This window comes from Colletotrichum higginsianum, chromosome 8 (assembly GCF_001672515.1).
Source record: "Colletotrichum higginsianum IMI 349063 chromosome 8, whole genome shotgun sequence".
In the NCBI taxonomy this organism is placed as follows: Eukaryota; Fungi; Ascomycota; class Sordariomycetes; order Glomerellales; family Glomerellaceae; genus Colletotrichum; species Colletotrichum higginsianum.
Genome location: NC_030960.1, coordinates 1,236,115 through 1,252,517, shown reverse-complemented (window position 1 = coordinate 1,252,517; position 16,403 = coordinate 1,236,115). Strand labels below are relative to the sequence as shown.

Here is a 16,403-nt window from a genome sequence, read left to right as displayed (position 1 = left end):
ATTGAAATGCCAATGGGGAATCAAATGACTGAAAGCTCAAAGCCGGCTCCTCAATCCCAGAACTCCTTGTAAAACTCGCTGCACGGAAATAACACGATGACAAGAGGAAGTGCTTCATCTCCTCTCCTTCTCTTTGGGCTCGACGATGGGTTTCGCATCGACGATCTTGAGCCACTCTCCGTTAAAGGCGTTGATGAGCCAGTTGCTCAATTCTGTTCACGCGATTGGTTAGTCATCTTTTCTTGTTCTTGTTCGAGAGGAGGAAATTCAGAGGGGAGGCAATGAGACTTACTATCGTAGACAATCCTGTTGGCGCCGTGGAAGTAGATACCGTGGTCGCTATCGGGGAAGACGTGGACGTCGTAGTTCTCCACGCCCTCGAGGTTGAGCTTGTCGAGGAGGGTGAGGGTGCTCTGATAGTGGACGTTGTCGTCGGCGACGCCATGCATCATGAGCCAGCGGACGTTGCCCGCGAGGGCCGAGACGTTGGAGATGGCCGTCTGGTCGTAGCCGGACGGGTTCAGCTGGGGCGTGCGCATGTAGCGCTCTGTGTAGATGGAGTCGTAGAAGCGCCAGTCCGTGACGGGGGCGACTGCCATGCCGTAGCTAAAGGTCTCGCCAGCATCCATCTCGAGCGTCTTGAGGGCGTTGAAGCCGCCATAGCTCCACCCCCAAATGGCGATGCGCGCTGCGTCAACGTACTTCTTGGCAGCCCATATCTTGGCGGCAGCGATCTGGTCGTGGGCCTCCCAGTGGCCGAGCTGGTCGCGGATGAGCACACGGTTCTTGCGGCCGATGAAGCCAGTGCCGCGGCCGTCGACGGTGACGACGATATAGCCAAGGGCCGATGCGACGTAAGATTGGAAGTCGACTGAGAACTTCTTGTTGACGCTTTGGGAGCCCGGGCCCGAGTACTGCTGGAACAGAACAGGATACTTCTTCTTCTCGTTGAAGTGGGGAGGGCGGCGCTCGACGTAGTTGAGCTCTACATCGTCCACCTTGATGGTTCCGTACTTGAGAATCGGGAGCTCGTACTTCTTGGCGTTCGCAGCGAGCTCCTCGTTCTTCTCGATAACGTGCTCGTAGCTGGTGGGGTTGCTGGGCGTGCTAATGACCTTTTGCCAGGGGATCTTGGGGCCTTGGTATGTCAGAAGGCTGAAGCCGGCGCCGCTGGAGAAGGAGATGTCGTAGTAGCTCTCAAACTTGGTGTCCGTGAAGGGCTTGAGGTCGGACCCATTGAGGTGAACGCTGTAAACGTGGCGCTGGATCGAAGATTCCTGGGTCGAAACGAAGTACACCAAGTTGTTCTTCAGATCAACTGCCGAGGGCCCGCCTACAACCTCCCAGTCGCCGCCGGTGAGATAGACGGGCTCGGGGTTGTCCATAGGTGAGAAGTACGCAATGTGATCACCGTTGTCGTGGACCACGGTGTCAATATAGCCATCCTCGGGTCGTCCATTGGCAGGATCGGCGGGAATGAACTGGGTCTCGTGAGAGATCTCAAACCAGCCACCGTCGAGCTTGCCCACGTCAATGGTGTTGACCGTCTTGCCGGTACGAGCGACGACATCAACGAGGACGACTCGCATGATGTCACTCACGCGGTTGGTCTCCTTGATCAGGACCTTGTTACTGGCCCAGAGGACCATATTGATGAGCCTGTCGTCATCCGCGAAGCCGCCATCGATATCGACCGAGAAAACATCGCCGCGCTCAACGTCGTAGAAGAGAAGGTCTACGACGGGGTTGTGGCTGCCGGCACGGGGGTACTTGATGCGCTTCTCATCCGGGTACGTCTCTTCGCCGGGAGGCTTTTCCTTGCCCGAGGGCCGCGACACGAAGTACTGCAAAGGATACTCTGGGACGCCCGTCTCGTTGGTTCGCAGGAATGCGACGTACTTGCCGTCCTCCGAGTACCAAGTGGCGCTATTTCCAGCAAACACTTCCTCCTCGTAGACCCAGTCGGGGATGCCATAGAAATACTCGGGTCCGCCGTCCTTTGTGATCTGCGTGACCTTCTTGTCGCCGTCCAGTTTCCTCAAGAAGAGGTTGTTGTCTCTGGTGAATACAACGGCATTACTCTGGGGGCTCCAAGTGGCGAGCTGTACCCGGCCTTCGGGGTACTCGGGATCAAGGGCCTCGGCGGTTTGAGTTTCGACGTCAAAGATCCAATACAGCGCCGTGAAGGAGTGGCGCCAGTTGCGGTTCCGATCGGTCGAGACAAGGACCTTCTTCATGTCCTTACTCGGGCGGCCGTCGGCGGGCGTCAATTGGCGGCCATTGACATCAATCCAGGGGTTCTTCATCAAAGTGCGACTCTGGACAACATCGGCCGCGACTTCGCCGTCCGTCTTGGCGGACCTCACGTCCTCGACGACAAGATAGTCCTTGCCCCGCGCACCCTGCTCGAGGAGCAACCCGTCCTCTCCATTGGGGCCCTCGATCCAGCTTATCGAGTGGGAGTTTGGGTACCAGAGGCCGGTCAAGACCTGGTCCAACGTCACAGGTTTTCCGGAGCCGCGCGAGGTAGCCGACGGATCATGGTCAACGGTACCCCCGTGCCTGTAGGCCTTGTTGGACAAAAAGACAAAGAGGGCAGCGCCCCATGCAAAAACGAAGGCAGCACCAAGGATCACCAGCCCCTTCTTCAGCCCGCGGTCCATGCCAACGCGGCGCATTATGCCGGGAGACGCCAGGAAGGGGCCCGTCTCGAGGTCGTTTGCGTCGGACTCCTTATAGTCGTCGTCGTCGTCATCGTCGGGATGGTCGGCGTAGCCGCCGGCAGCGGCAGACGGAGCGCGGCGCCTCTGAGAGGAGGAGTGGTAGCTCTTCTCATTCTGCTCGTGCAGATGTTCAAAGACGAGGCTGGTGGTGGAAACGCTCGAGAGGGAGGATTCGTGGGACATCCTGGGGTCCTCGGCGATCGGTTGGGGTGGCTGGCCTTCCATTGTGCAAGAGAGGGACGGGGACTGATATGCAATCCTATTGGGATTCTTCGGGAGAGATTGTGTGCCAACGCAGATACAACCGTCAAAGCAGAAATAGAGATGGGATTGAAACTAGGTGGACGGCGCAAGGACTTGAAACGGCATGCTGTCTCGAGGCAGCTTCAGTCCTCTTTTGGATATTGGGGACACGACGACGACAACGACTCCCCACGGACCGGCGGCCGTCGGGGTTTTTTTGGAGAGGACGAGGGTCGAGGGTCGGGGGTCGAGGGGGTCGAGGGTCGTGGATGCTGGAAAGGTTGATTGTGTGCTGTATGTTGTATGAGCGAAGAGCGAGTCAAGACCGAACAAAGGGATTAGACTGTAATACAGAGTACGTACGTACTTACGTACACGGTATTCTCTGGAAGCTGGAGTTGTTTGCTTGGCCTTATGCGAGCTGCTCGGGGTTAGCAGTGGGACCCTCCTGACGGAGATGGCCTGGACTACCACGGAGTGCCACAGCTGTGGGAGTCCCCTAGGATGCCCGCACTAGGTACATCATGCCGCAGTGAGCCTCCCCATGTTTTTGAGTCCTTGGGGGCCTAATCAACGCCTAGTTAGGTACCTCGGTATTCATGGATGCGGAGTGCGGCAGGAGTGGGCCTCTTGCCCGTTTCAACAGTCACTTTCCCAGTCGGTACCTGTCCGCCGGCCCCTGGGGGGGAACAGCACCGTTATCGCCTTATCCTGCCCAATCATGCTTAATTACTGGATGAAAACCTCCTGGTAGAAGGATCTCTTCAGCTTGATGCATGATGCAAGACTACCCCGTTTGTGGCAGGTCCGTGTACTGATTCCCTTGTCTTCCACCAAACAAACCCATCACATTGTCCGTCGGGCATCCTGTATCACTCGCTCAGTCTTCCAGTCGGAGGGGAATATACATATTGGCTTACACTGGACACTGGATGCAAGTCGACTCTTTTGGCGAATGCAACATGAGACGGACATCACGAAATAGACCTGATCTTTAAGCTCTAGTCTAGTGAGTGATGGTATCCAACTCCCTCCGTATCATGCCTGTAAGTATCCAAAACCCGCGCTTTATCGAATCACGGCAAACTCGAAACAAATAGGCCCTTCGCTCCAAAAAGATCCTGCGTGATATACCCATACACGCATCTCTCCCTAAGAAGCAAGCTGGGGCGCGACGGCGGCGTCTTCGTCAATCTTCTCCACGACGCAGGCCGTCCCGTATGCACACGTCTGCGCGAACCCACCCAGGTCCGCCGCGTCGAACCGCAGGCAGATGATGGCATTGCCGCCGCGCTGCTTGCACTCGCTGACCACCCTGCCCAGCGCATCGTTGCGGCAGTTGTACAGCATTGTCGTGAACCACCGCAGCTCGCCCCCTGCCAGTGACTTAATCACCATGCCGAGGCTCGCCGCGATGTTGCGCGACCGCACCGAGAGCCCGTACACTGCGCCCAGCGTCCGCACCACGCGGTACCCGGGGATGTCGAACATTGCTGCCGGCGTGTGAGCGTCAATCTGGCCGAAGATATTTCCTTTTTTCAATTTTTTTAATCTGAGAGCACGGAACAAGGGGGACTCACTCGTCGTGATGACGCCGCCGGTCTCAGTGAAGCAGTGCAAGTCGGAGAGCTCGGGCGGCACGTGGGCCACGTCCTCGGACTTGGCGTCGCTCTTCCTTCCCATGAAGCTCATTATGACGGTAGGTTGGTTGCTGGGGAGGTGCAGAGGGGGTTAAAGATCGTTCTTAGACTGAAATATGAGACGTATCAAAAAAAATGTCAAAAATGGAAGCTTGTCGTGCAAGTCTGTCTGCGAGGGATGATGATCAACGTGCAATGCTGCGACTCATTCTAAGAAACACGTAGATAAAAAAAAAGCGACGGCCAGTCTCCTTTATACAAATCAAAATACAAGACGTCCCCTTACGACCTCTCAAGCCTCTCTCATCATCGAGGCCGCTCGAGGCCAGCCAAAGGGCACTCGTGTAAGCCGGACATCAACGGAATCGAATCCCGCATTCAACCGGCCCCACACGGGGCACTCTTGGGCTCTGCCATTGGTTGGCGTCCTGGGCTGAGTCGGGAAACCGTATTTCGTATCTGCATCGAAGGCAGAGACACGCGACGGACCCGGTTGGTTGGTTGCCTTGGCGGCGCACCATTCGCATGCTTTTAGCTTCTTCTTCTTCTTCTTTTTTCCCCTTCGTTTTTGCGTGCGTCGCAGAGACTGAGTGCATTGATCGAAGGCTGTCCACTCAGATGATCCTGTGGACTGGAATCTGCCTTTTCCCAGTTCTACCGCAGACTTCCGAGCTGCGGATGAGATCGGGACGCCAAATGCCCCAACTTCACTTGTCACCGTGCAGTCATGGGAAATCGCGAAGATTAAATGCTGTTATTGTCTGGTGCGGCTTGGAGTTCATCAAATTCCATTAGTATTTCATTTCTTCTGCCCACCTGTCTCTCATTTGCCTTTCTCTCTCTCTCTCTCTCTCTCTCTCTCTCTCTTGCACATCTGCAACCCGTCAGAACAAGACAGAAAGCTATTTACCAAGCCTGTAAAGAAGATTGAGAACACGAACATTAGAAGAGACCAAGCGGTGAGAAAATCAGCCTCCTAGAGTCAACGATGTTTTGCAACCCAGCGCGTTGGGACACGACGACTTACCCGGTCCACTCACCGGCCACCAGCTATATTCATGACGATGTTCATCACTACTCCAAACTCGAATACAAGAGAATGCTACCCTGGAAAGCTCCCTTTCCACGGAGCGTAAGCGCCGTGGTAGATTAACCCACCACCCGAGCTGCACAGACTTACGACAGAGACATCGTGGAACTTGAGTGAGTGACAATGGTTGAGTGATATAATGGACATTCTGCTTTCTTTCTGCCCTCCTTCCTCTGTAACCCGTCACCCTCTGGACCAAAGTTTCCAAAATGATACCGCCCGCCGCCCTCCTGCTCCTCGCCCTGGCCATCCTCGCAGCGTCAAGCCCCTCAAACTGCGGCGCGGCATCCATACGATGCCCCATCATCTTCGACGGTCGCGTCCCCGCAGCCGCGGTGCCCGGGGATTTTGACTCGGCCTCGGGTGGCGGCTGGAACCCCTACAACCCGGACTACGTGAAAGGCAAGGGCCTGCTCTGGTCCGACATCATCCTGCTGCCCCGGGCCGGGCCGCCGTCCCGCTTCGACGCGGGCGAGGAGAGGAGGCGGCCGCTCGAGGTGACCATCTCGGACGCGAGCGTCTTCATGGACCAGCGCGGCTTCCGGCGCGCGGGGCTGCTGTTCGCCGGGGACGCCAATGTCGGCGGGCCTGCCGGCGCCGGGGTCAAGACGCTCCATTTTAGCGTGCGGCAGGATGCGGCGAGGCCGTTGAACCTAACGCACGAGTACCTCGTAAGTCAATTATGGTGTTTTTTTTTTCTTTCTTTTCTTTCTCTTCCTTCCTATACGCGGTTCTCGTCGCTTGAGCCGCCCTGGTGCTGAGCAGCGTGCGTTGCAAACAGAACGTCTGGCACGAGACGGCCGCGTACGACGCGAACCAGTTCAGCTTCCAGACGGGCACCATCATCGGCCAGCCGGGATTGCCGAGGGACACATTCAAATTGCTGGACCGGGACAACAGGCTCGTCTGGTCGACGCCCGTGGCTACGGACGGGTCGTGGCAAAATTTCGCACTGACGCTGGACTTTCCCAATAAGTACACTCACCTAGCTCATTAAACCCCCCCCCCCCCCCCCCCCCCCCCCCCTGTCACATGTTTACTGAGGTGTTGTGATAGTACCATTCAAGTTTGGTACTCTGCGGGAAACGCCCCGCTCGCCAGGCAAGGCGGCGTCATCGCGGCCAACCTCTTGGGCGACGGACAATACCAGATTGGCCTCTTGAAGAAACCAACGGGTACGAGTGACGTAGTGAACGAGGGATACCAGTCGAACAACTTGGACGAGGGTCAGATATACGGAGGCATCTTCATTGAAGAGAGCGCCGGTGGGTGTGTGTCTACTTGAACCTCGAGCCGTTGCCTCGTCTATGTCTGTTCCGCGAGTCTGGCTCATACCCGTGCATCTATGTCATACCTTTTTTCAGTCTATGCTTTAGTCTATGTTACTGGTGTCAACGGAGTCTTTATTCCAAGCATCCGACCGGGATGGACCTGGTGAGAGTAAATAGAAATGTCACTTCTGCACGTCGACAGCCGTGAAGCTCGCTTTCAAGGGGGCAACACTGATGACGCCATTGAGTGACGCCCACAGGTCCTCGCCCTCGGGGCTCTCCTCGGCCTGGCGCTTGATGTCGGCCAGCTGCGGCGCCCACCGAAACTGGTAGACACGTGAGGCCGCCAGCTTCTCAGGATCGGCGGGCGCGGGGCTGAACAGGCCCCCCGTGACCCAGCGGCCGCGCGCCGTGGTGGTCAGTCTCACCGGCCGATCTGCGATGTCGGCGACCATGGGCACGTTGACGCTGTACACGTCGACATCCGGGTGCCAGTCCCGCGCGAGGTCGCCCACGAGCGCGGCGGCGCGGACGCAGGCGGCGCGGATAACTTCACCAGGCTGCGCATCCTTGCTGCCGAAGCTGAGGGCCACGGCCTTCCTTCCGCACTGCGCAGCCTCCATGGCGCCGCCGACGGTGCCGCTGCCTAGGGCGTAGACAGTGCTCACGTTGGGACCGTGATTGGGGCCCGAGACAACGAGGTCGAAGTCGGCGGGATCGAAGCCGGCATGGAACAGGCCGATCTGGGCACAGCTGGCGGGGAGGCCGTCGACGACAAGCCAGCGGTGGGTGCGGTCGTCGGCGTCGTCACAGCCGGGGACGTCGCAGGTCCTGTCGGCGAAGGAGGCCGGGCACCTGCTCGCGGCGGTGAGGGTTTTGCCGACCGCGTGAGCTTTGCCAATCCAGGACAGCGGTCGGTCAGGGATCACGACGACGGTTGTGTGGCCAGCCTCGTTCAGGGCGTCGACAAAGGGAGCGAAATAGGGCGAGACGGACGACGGGGGTCCGTCATCGTTGACGAGCTAACACGGCGGACGAGCACATCAGCATGTCGTTCGTGGTGCGTCATGATGCGCGCTGGGGCGTGAGAAGGTAGAGAGAGAGAGAGCGCGGTCGGAGGTAAAAGTAATTACCAAGAGCCGCATTATTCGCAAGTCGGCGATATCCTAAGGAGGGTGAGAGAATCGTGCGTTGGCGTTGCCGAGGGTCAGGCAGCAACAAGACGTAGGCTGTCCAGCTCTGCCAAGTTCTCGGGTCTATGAGAATTGGAGAAGCCCCGAGCAAGCTGAGTCGTGGCAGAGACAAGGGACAAAGGCAAAGGTCCAAGAGCTGGTAGCCGAGGAGGCTAAGAATCAGGCTGCCGGCTGGGGATCCGCGGACGGGGATGGATGGGCGGATGTGGTGTAGAGGAGAGTTTCCGGGACAGACTGTAGCTGGGCGAGGGATGACGCGCTCGGTCACTCAAAGAGGAATGGAGGGCTGCTTATGAGGAAACAAACAGAAGGCAGACTAGGCTGTCCGATACGATGACTCCAACGTGGCCGCGGGGTCGATGTTGATGCTGATAATGAGAGTATTTTGTGAGGGAGAGGGCGGCGTTGACTTTGTCCGATCCCAACGCGTGTGAATCATTCTTGTGGTGTCCTTCCTTGTTCCCTCGAACCGCCGACAACGGCGGCGTTGGATCGGATGGACCCACGAACGGGATCGAGTGCAAATGCGCAAGAAGGGCAACTCGAGGTCGAATAATGCCTCAGTTCGGATCGTGGGGCACACAAGTGCAACAAGACGCAAGGAACTTGGGACGAGGCATCCCGGGTTGGTGGTGCGCCTTACGGTTTGCCCGTTGTTTCCGGCAGGCTTGAGCCACCACCCACCCGTTCGCCCTGTCTTAGGTTGCTGACGAGAGGGTGTGTGTGTGGGTGGGTGTAAGTGTAGGCGTGTGTGGTGTAAGTGTGTGTGTGTGGTGTAGTGAAGACGGGACAGTCAATAGTCAGTGGATGGGGGGAGAAAAAGCGGATGGGAGAAGGAAATGATATAATGGGAGTGAGGGGTAAAGAGTGAGTGAGTTAGTACATGATGATCAGAGTTAAAAAGGTACGGATATTGATTAGTGAGTAAATGAGTGAGTGAGGGAGTGAAGAGGACACAAGAGGAGTGAGGAGAGAACAGCCCGGTGGAAGCCGTCAGCTGCGGCCCTATCGTCCTGCCACCCTACCGCCCTATATCGGAGCTCATCCCCGGCGCTGGCTGCTCTCTGGAACTCACCGAGAACGCACTGGCCTGCTGTGGTTGGCCCGCTGCTTACACTAAGACCCCTGACGGAAAGCACCGCGCAGCTCGTTGGGCATGACCGAGCTCCCCTCTCGACCACTCACCTTTCATCGTGCCTCTCAAACCACGACAAAACCACATGCCATTTGCTGCTTGTCAAACAGTAACACGTCCGACCAGAGCACAACGGTGTCCAGCAAGGCTCTCTCTCCTCTCTCCTCCTCCTCATCCTCCTCCTCCTCCTCCTCCTCCTCACCTCTCCTCCCCCCCGCCTTAGATACCCGGGCTCAGGCGGCACATCACACATAAGGATGGCTGCTCCCCTTTCTTCTACGCCCGTCGGGCCACCCTTCTTTGCCACCTTCCGGGCGAACTCTATAAACACAGCCTCTCATTACTTGAGTCTGATAATCTGCAAACCGCCGTGATACTCACATACTCGCTCACTCACTCACTCACTAACACTGAGTGGGCATGGCACACTTCTCCAGTAACAACCCCAGCAACCCGTTCTCATGGGCCGGGCAAGCGGTCGATGACCCTTTCGGCCAGAAGTGGCTGCCCAACACCGACGGCCACGACGACCCGGCTGCGCAGCCTGCCGGGCCCGCCCGTCTTCTTAGCACTGACGCCCCGAGGAACGACGCGTCTCTGATCAAGTACGTTCCACCATAGAGATTTGGCCGTGATAGAGATGGACACTGACCGTCACAGGGATTTCAATGATGAGCTTCCAGACCCTGAGGTCCAGGATGGTCTTCTCAGCCAATCCTCTTGGCTGCTTGTCAATGGAGCTGCCGCCGATCACACAGACCTCCCGTTCGACCTCGCCATCGATAACGGCATCGATTTTGACGTGGCCAAGCCCGCCTCGTACGACCTCGCCCGGACTAGCAGCCAAGCAAGCTCTACAGGAGTAGACGAGGACGACCTACATGATTTTGCCTTCAGCACCTGTTATGGCGACGACATCGTGAACGACCCCAACAGCCCGGCGACGAGCTTCTCCGATGTTCTTATATCCGCGAACCAATCCTTGGAGAACAGCCCTGTTTCCTCTCGATGCCCCTACCTCAGCATGCATACAGGCAGCCCTGGGCCCGCTATCCCTTCATGGTCAAGGAACACAACAAACGCCTCTCGCCCATCCGTCGCCAACGTCAACAGCAACAGCAACAGCAACCTTTTCCCGGGCATTGGCCCCGCAGGTATGCCCGGAAGCTTTCCGAGACAGAATGTTAGCGCGTTATCGATGGGCCTGGCAGACCAAGGCCTGCATCCGACTGGTTCCAGTCCTTCTTCGGAATACTTTGAGCAGTGGAGTTCGCAGGCCGGCGACGATTCCATTGACACCCTCGGCATGAACATATGGAATGGCCTGGCCCTACCGGAGGGCTTCTTTCCATCAATGGAGAGCCAGCTGGGTCCTTCGTTCGTCATTGTTCCTCCCGAGACTCCTGACGTGACCATGGGCGGGCTGGACGACGCCACGGTACCAGAGACGCAAGCGCCCTCCCAGACACATCCCATCGACTACTACCTCTCGGCAAACTACGCGGCCGCCCAACCGACGGAGCCCCGAAGCGTACCCGCCAGGCCGATCCCGCAGGCTCTTACAGCGACCGGGGCAAACCGCCTCTCGGTCCCGGCCCGCCCACGCCGCCGGACATCAGACCCGGTCCGTATGAATGCTCCGCACAGAGGGCAAGCCTCGACTTCTCGGCTCCATCCGATCATGGGTGGCTCGGGCTTGGTGTCACCCCGGGGAAGCCCTTCTTTGAATCACAGGACCCGGTTCGCCTCGCCAGTGGATAATTCTCGCTTTCAGCGACTACGCCCAACCGAGCCTTCAAGGGACTCAGGGGTAACGCTGCCCATGCCCATCGCCTCTCGGCCCAGAAGGTCAGGCAACCCGACTGCATTTCTCGACGGCGAGAGCATGATGGTCCGGCCGGGTCGACCGGGAACTATGCGTGGACGCCGCAGTGGGCCAATGGATCCAGTCTCCCGTGGCCAGGCCAAGGAAACGCGGAACAAGAAGATGGTGTGCATCCGGTGCAAGCATTCCAAGCAAAAGGTATGAACTCATCTCATGACACGGATAAGCACGGGTTTGCTAATTCGTACATAGTGCAATCGCAGTGACGAGTCCATCGACGGCTCTTGCGTCGGATGCGAGAGACACGGCGGTTCTCAGAGATGGCCGGGACCATGCGTCAAGGCTCACTTCGAGGATCTCATCCTCTCGGGCTCGTGTAACTACGTCTGTGAGTTGAATGGTTCCGCCTCCACGTTGTCATCTCGCTAACCTTTCATCAGCTTCGCATGCCATCTACCATCCGACACTCGACGGTACCACGCGCATTCGCAGGGTGCTCCCTAAACACATTAATGTTAAGGAAGTAATAACGAGGTTGGATCGCGTCCGTCGGCAGTTTAACTTTAAGGTCTACCAAGAAGGCGAGCCCCTCTACGTCCTCGACCTAGACGCTTGCCATGAATACCTCCAGGGTCTCAGACAGCAGATGGATACTACGATATTCAAGTTCTCGACCTTTATCAACCGGGAGATCCTGCGGACAGACACGAGGAACGACGACTGGGAGCGGTGCATGACGCAGACCACGACGGGCGATTTGCTGACACTGCTCTGCAACATCAACAACATGCCCAGCCGCGCCAGCTTCTCCTACGTGGCAAAGCCCTACTACGCGGCTCCGGGGGCCGCTGCGGAATGGCCCATCAATGTCGAGGACCCGGACGAAGCGGACAATCTCATACTTGCCGCCCAGCTCTCGCGCATCATTTGCCGCAAGCTCGAGGTCAAGGCATACCAGCACCTGCAGCGCCTCCTGCACGAGTGGGGGACGATGGACGACGACAAGGTGTTGCCGTTCCTGCAGAGCCTGGGCCGCATCCTCTTGACGCTGCGCTGGCGGCTATCCTGGTGGGTCGAGGTCCCCGAAAACGTCAGCATGGGCGACGATGAGTTCGACGACGACGACGACGAAGACGAAGATGCAAGTCGGCGACACGCCGAATTACGGGTCCATACCCTGTGCCGAGTGCTGTATTTCTACTACTGCTGCGTTCGTAGACGCTTGCCTGTGTGGACGAACATCGACACGCTGCGCGGCATCCACTCCAGGTACCCCGACACGGAGTCGAAGGTCCGGGACGACTTTCCCGGCGACGAGAGCCTTGCTGGGTTCGAGGCCTGGATGAGCCGGGGCAGACAGCTCATTGCCGAAGCCGGAGTAGTGAGCCGACTCCGATCGATGGGACTGTCGGCGTAGCCTTTTCGAGTTTCCTGGTACTTGGCTGAGAACGGGCCCGGCTTTCTTTTTTTTTCCCCTTCCTTTTTTGTTTCCCTTCTTCTCAGTTTTTTTCTTGGGGTTCTATATATGTATAAGACTCCGGTATATCGCCTCCATCATTTGTATCCCTGATGTAGTAGGTGCGAACGGCAGGGTTTTGCTTTTCTTTCCAATCTTCCTGCGGGGAGAGTGTCATTGGCGTTGGTGGCTTCGAGGACGGGGACACCAGCGTTTCTGGGTGGAAGACAGCACACTCACTCGTTGCGGATGAAAAAACAGGGCGTCTCATATGGTTTTTTTTTTTTTTGTGTGATTGTTTTGTGCGAGATACCATGGTCCCGAAAACGTCTACTCAAAGGGCAAGGCGTCTGTCATTTTTTTTCTACATCATCAGTCAACGATACGTATTTTCCAATGTACCATAATCTTCCACGGTCCATGAAAAGATGTGAGCTTGAGAGTGCAAAGGCGTTCAGTCGAGGTCCTCTCGATTGCTACTAGAACCATTGCCAGACCCATCTCTGTTGTTGTGTGCACACAGCCTCTCAACTCCGAGCCTGGAAAACAATGAGTGTGCTTGAACGATGGCGGCGGGGATTCAAGGTGTTCTAGCAGTGCTTCCTAGTAGACCCGGGGGGTGCTGAGTAGCGGAGCGAACCCAGAGCAAGGTTGCTTCAGATATGGCCGATTCTCTTCATCGCAGCGTGTGTTCAATGACTAAAATCAAGATCATACACAGAGCTCTTCCCATTGAGCTACTTCCTCGCCGGAAAAGACTGTGCCTGCTCCCTCCTCCCCCGTCCTCCTTATGAAGTACGAATTCAGACTCCTCTCCATCCAAGCACATCGGTAGTGTAAGACTGAAATTGATCCCCTTTTGCTTCAAAGCCAAGCCATCTTGAACCTCGGGGCTGGAAACCTGTTCACAAAGCTCCCCCGGTGATGGCTGGTCGCCCTTCTCTGGTCTTGGTAAGTCCAAAGGGCTCGAGGATTTATGACAATGGATGGTGCTCGGCACGATTACGGTGAACTCATTGGAGGTAGGTAGGCGAAGGAGAAGATGTGGTTGGTTGGAACGACACTGCTCTGTGACAAATGAATAAATTGGCGTTGATAGAATTGACTGACGGTTTTTGGACATTAACTCGAATCCTCAATGGCAAAACCCTGGCCAACGTAACAGACATGACAGCCTACTCTCGTCACACTCGATCGCATGCTTTTCGCTGCCTTCAGCAAACGTCGACTGAGAAGGGGGGGAACGTTGAAATATCGGTAGTGGTGTGTCAGGCAGGCGCAGTCTGTGGTGAGCAGACAACCAACGACCGACCTTGCCTCCCACCCAGCCATCCGCATTTCGTCGAGTACGTACCCAGCCCGCCCTGTCTTCTACGTGCCTTAAGGTACTTTAACTAGGTACTTATGCAATCTCACACACGGTGAGTGTACTTGTCTTATCAGATATTGTAAGTTTTGGGCGTTACAAGGCACCTACTTAGGTAGGCAAAACAGGGCAACAAAACAGGCAAACGGGAATGAATGCTCCAAAGAAGGGAAGGGGGAAAAAAGGGAAAAAAACAAGCGAGGAAAACCAGCGGTGAAAGAGAGGGCTTCTTTGGCCCGGTGCAATTGGCCAACCAGACCTCACTACCACCAACACCACCCATCGTCCATCCATCCATCTCCTCCGTTCTTGACCCAGTCCCAGTCCAGTCCAGTCCAGCCCAGATGATGCCCCCAAACGGAGAGGGGGAGAGAGAGAGAGAGAGTTCCCACATGCCGCCTGCTCCCCGTCCACTCGAGGACCCCTGGCCGCGAACGATTGCTTGCATTCATCGCATTGCTTGCATCCTCGTGTGGTGTCTGTCCCACGCGGAAGAAATAGACAGCAGCATCCTCCTCCCAGGTCTAGAGCTCCAAAAAGTCAGCTCCACCGTCAAGATCACCCCCCCCGCGTACTCGCCAGGTATCCTTCCCTTCCCTTCGCGCAGCGAGACCATCCCACCAGTTCGTGAGCATCTTCGTCCATTTCCCCTCCCATACGGCTCAATTAAAGCCCATGTCACGGCCATAGCTCCCCCACCATCCCGACTCCTGATACCCCGACCTCCCCTTCCTTCGGCTTGACCTCGTGTCCGTGTCTTGCGCCACCGAAAAAAAAAGAGACAACTCTTCTTGCTCTTCTTGCTCTTCTTCTTCTTCTTCGCTCCCCTAGGGTCGCATTCTCCAGCCTTGCATATCGCTGCACACAAGGGTTTTCCGAGAGCCCCGTCTGTGTGGGCTTTCTGGTTTCTGATTTCTCCTCCCACCGGGACTCACCACCACTCACCTGTTTCACTCACCTTTCATCTTTCTCTCTCACACTTTCTCACTGTTACCTTTTTCACTTTCGCTCTCTCGCCCTCAGTCTCACACACACAACCTTCCACCTCCACAACCCACACCCACGACGGCCTGATCCCGGCCACCCATCCACCGTCCCCCGTCCCCCGCCGCCCACAGACGAGATACACCACCACCCAACATGGGCTTCTTCGACTTCGACACGGGCAGTGTCATCTCCGGCCGCTCCTCCCACTCGCGCCGCCACTCCTCCAAGAAGCACCACAGCAGCAGCGGCAAGCACCGTTCCCGCTCCCGCTCCTCCTCCGAGCGCTCCCGCAAGCGCCACGCCGGCGCCTCCGCCCCGAGCATTGCCGCCTCCATCTTCGGCGGCGGCGACTACCAGAAGCACAACTCGTCGCGCTCCTCCTTCTTTGGCATCCCCAATGCCTCGCGCTCCTCCTTCTTCGGCTTCGGAGGTCAGTTCTTTCGCCCGTGTCTTGCGTTGTGCCCCATCGTTTTTATATCTACCTCTGTCCCACCACTCTCTCCTCGTGATGCACCCCGTCCCGCGTCCACCGATCACACGCCAAAACACCACGCACAAAAAACACTCCGAAACGTCCCACAAACTGACAACACACCCTTCCCCCTTCAGGCCGCAGCCCCTCGTACTACAAACGCTCCCCCCGCAGCGGCTTCGTCCAGAAGACGCTCAAGCAGGTCAAGCGTCTCTGGCGCGACCTCGTCTACTACGCGAAAAAGCATCCCTACAAGGTCGTAGCCCTCGTCCTCATGCCCCTCCTTACCGGCGGCTTCCTCACCGCCCTGCTCGCCCGCTTCGGCTTGCGCCTGCCCCCCGCTGTCGAGCGCATGATTGGCATCGGCGCAAAGGCTGCCTCAGGCGATTCACTTGGCCTCGTCGGCGAGGCCGTCCGCATGGCCAGCGGTGGTTTCGGCGGCGCCGCTGCCGCCGCCACTCGCGCCGGCAGCGTACACGTCGAGAGGGGGTACGATGGTGATTTCGCCTGGGAGAGGAGGAGTGTCGAGCGCGAAGGCGGGTTCGGTGGCGGCGGCGGAGGCGGCTGGACCGACGGCCTTATGAAGGGCGTTGCCAAGATGTTCATCTGAAAAGCAGACCTTGAGGGAGAAGGGGTTCTGTCTGCCACGCACATCATGATTACAATAGCTTGGACGGTGGGGGGTAAGGGGAGGGGGCGCGGCGGCCTGTTGACTTTGTAATTTGGTTCTTTTTCGGTTTCCGGAGTCCTGGGACAGGGGTCTTTTCTTCTTCAGTTGTTCTGGTTCGTCCCGTGCAGTAGACGAACGCTGTAGAAGCCTCGGCCACGTTGGACAATGCACGGAGCATTGTAACATATACCTTTACGATAGAATTACCAAGAGACGAATTATGACGACGGACAGCACCTGGATAGCCGGTTTACGGGGAACGTCATGTTGACCGAGACAGTGAGACGGTGATTAGGAAATATTACTCCATCATTGAAATGGGTCACGGGTAG

The 16,403-nt window shown here is 57.2% G+C and overlaps 7 protein-coding genes across 7 annotated transcripts; 4 read left to right on the top strand and 3 right to left on the bottom strand.

Moving 5' to 3' along the window:
- Window positions 1-114: 114 nt before the first annotated feature.
- Window positions 115-2,948, bottom strand: CH63R_11345 (putative dipeptidyl-aminopeptidase B; the record flags this gene model as incomplete). Its single annotated transcript, XM_018306319.1, has 2 exons — window positions 115-212; window positions 293-2,948. 2 exons carry the CDS (start codon window positions 2,946-2,948, stop codon window positions 115-117), a joined length of 2,754 nt encoding a protein of 917 aa, XP_018153160.1.
- Window positions 2,949-4,118: 1,170 nt separating this feature from the next.
- On the bottom strand, window positions 4,119-4,658 carry CH63R_11344 (YjfJ protein; the record flags this gene model as incomplete). Its single annotated transcript, XM_018306318.1, has 2 exons — window positions 4,119-4,498; window positions 4,547-4,658. 2 exons carry the CDS (start codon window positions 4,656-4,658, stop codon window positions 4,119-4,121), a joined length of 492 nt encoding a protein of 163 aa, XP_018153159.1.
- Window positions 4,659-5,905: 1,247 nt separating this feature from the next.
- Window positions 5,906-6,981, top strand: CH63R_11343 (uncharacterized protein; the record flags this gene model as incomplete). Its single annotated transcript, XM_018306317.1, has 3 exons — window positions 5,906-6,367; window positions 6,478-6,671; window positions 6,753-6,981. 3 exons carry the CDS (start codon window positions 5,906-5,908, stop codon window positions 6,979-6,981), a joined length of 885 nt encoding a protein of 294 aa, XP_018153158.1.
- A 168-nt stretch (window positions 6,982-7,149) lies between these two features.
- Window positions 7,150-8,112, bottom strand: CH63R_11342 (TTL domain-containing protein; the record flags this gene model as incomplete). Its single annotated transcript, XM_018306316.1, has 2 exons — window positions 7,150-7,989; window positions 8,101-8,112. The coding sequence occupies 2 exons, from the start codon at window positions 8,110-8,112 to the stop codon at window positions 7,150-7,152; spliced, it is 852 nt and encodes a 283-aa protein (XP_018153157.1).
- A 1,603-nt stretch (window positions 8,113-9,715) lies between these two features.
- On the top strand, window positions 9,716-12,537 carry CH63R_11341 (Zn 2cys6 transcription factor; the record flags this gene model as incomplete). The annotated part of the gene is made up of 4 exons (XM_018306315.1): window positions 9,716-9,900; window positions 9,956-11,318; window positions 11,373-11,508; window positions 11,561-12,537. The coding sequence occupies 4 exons, from the start codon at window positions 9,716-9,718 to the stop codon at window positions 12,535-12,537; spliced, it is 2,661 nt and encodes an 886-aa protein (XP_018153156.1).
- A 1,797-nt stretch (window positions 12,538-14,334) lies between these two features.
- On the top strand, window positions 14,335-14,685 carry CH63R_11340 (uncharacterized protein; the record flags this gene model as incomplete). Its single annotated transcript, XM_018306314.1, has 1 exon — window positions 14,335-14,685. One exon carries the CDS (start codon window positions 14,335-14,337, stop codon window positions 14,683-14,685), a length of 351 nt encoding a protein of 116 aa, XP_018153155.1.
- Window positions 14,686-15,082: 397 nt separating this feature from the next.
- Window positions 15,083-16,011, top strand: CH63R_11339 (uncharacterized protein; the record flags this gene model as incomplete). The annotated part of the gene is made up of 2 exons (XM_018306313.1): window positions 15,083-15,359; window positions 15,539-16,011. 2 exons carry the CDS (start codon window positions 15,083-15,085, stop codon window positions 16,009-16,011), a joined length of 750 nt encoding a protein of 249 aa, XP_018153154.1.
- Window positions 16,012-16,403: the final 392 nt, after the last annotated feature.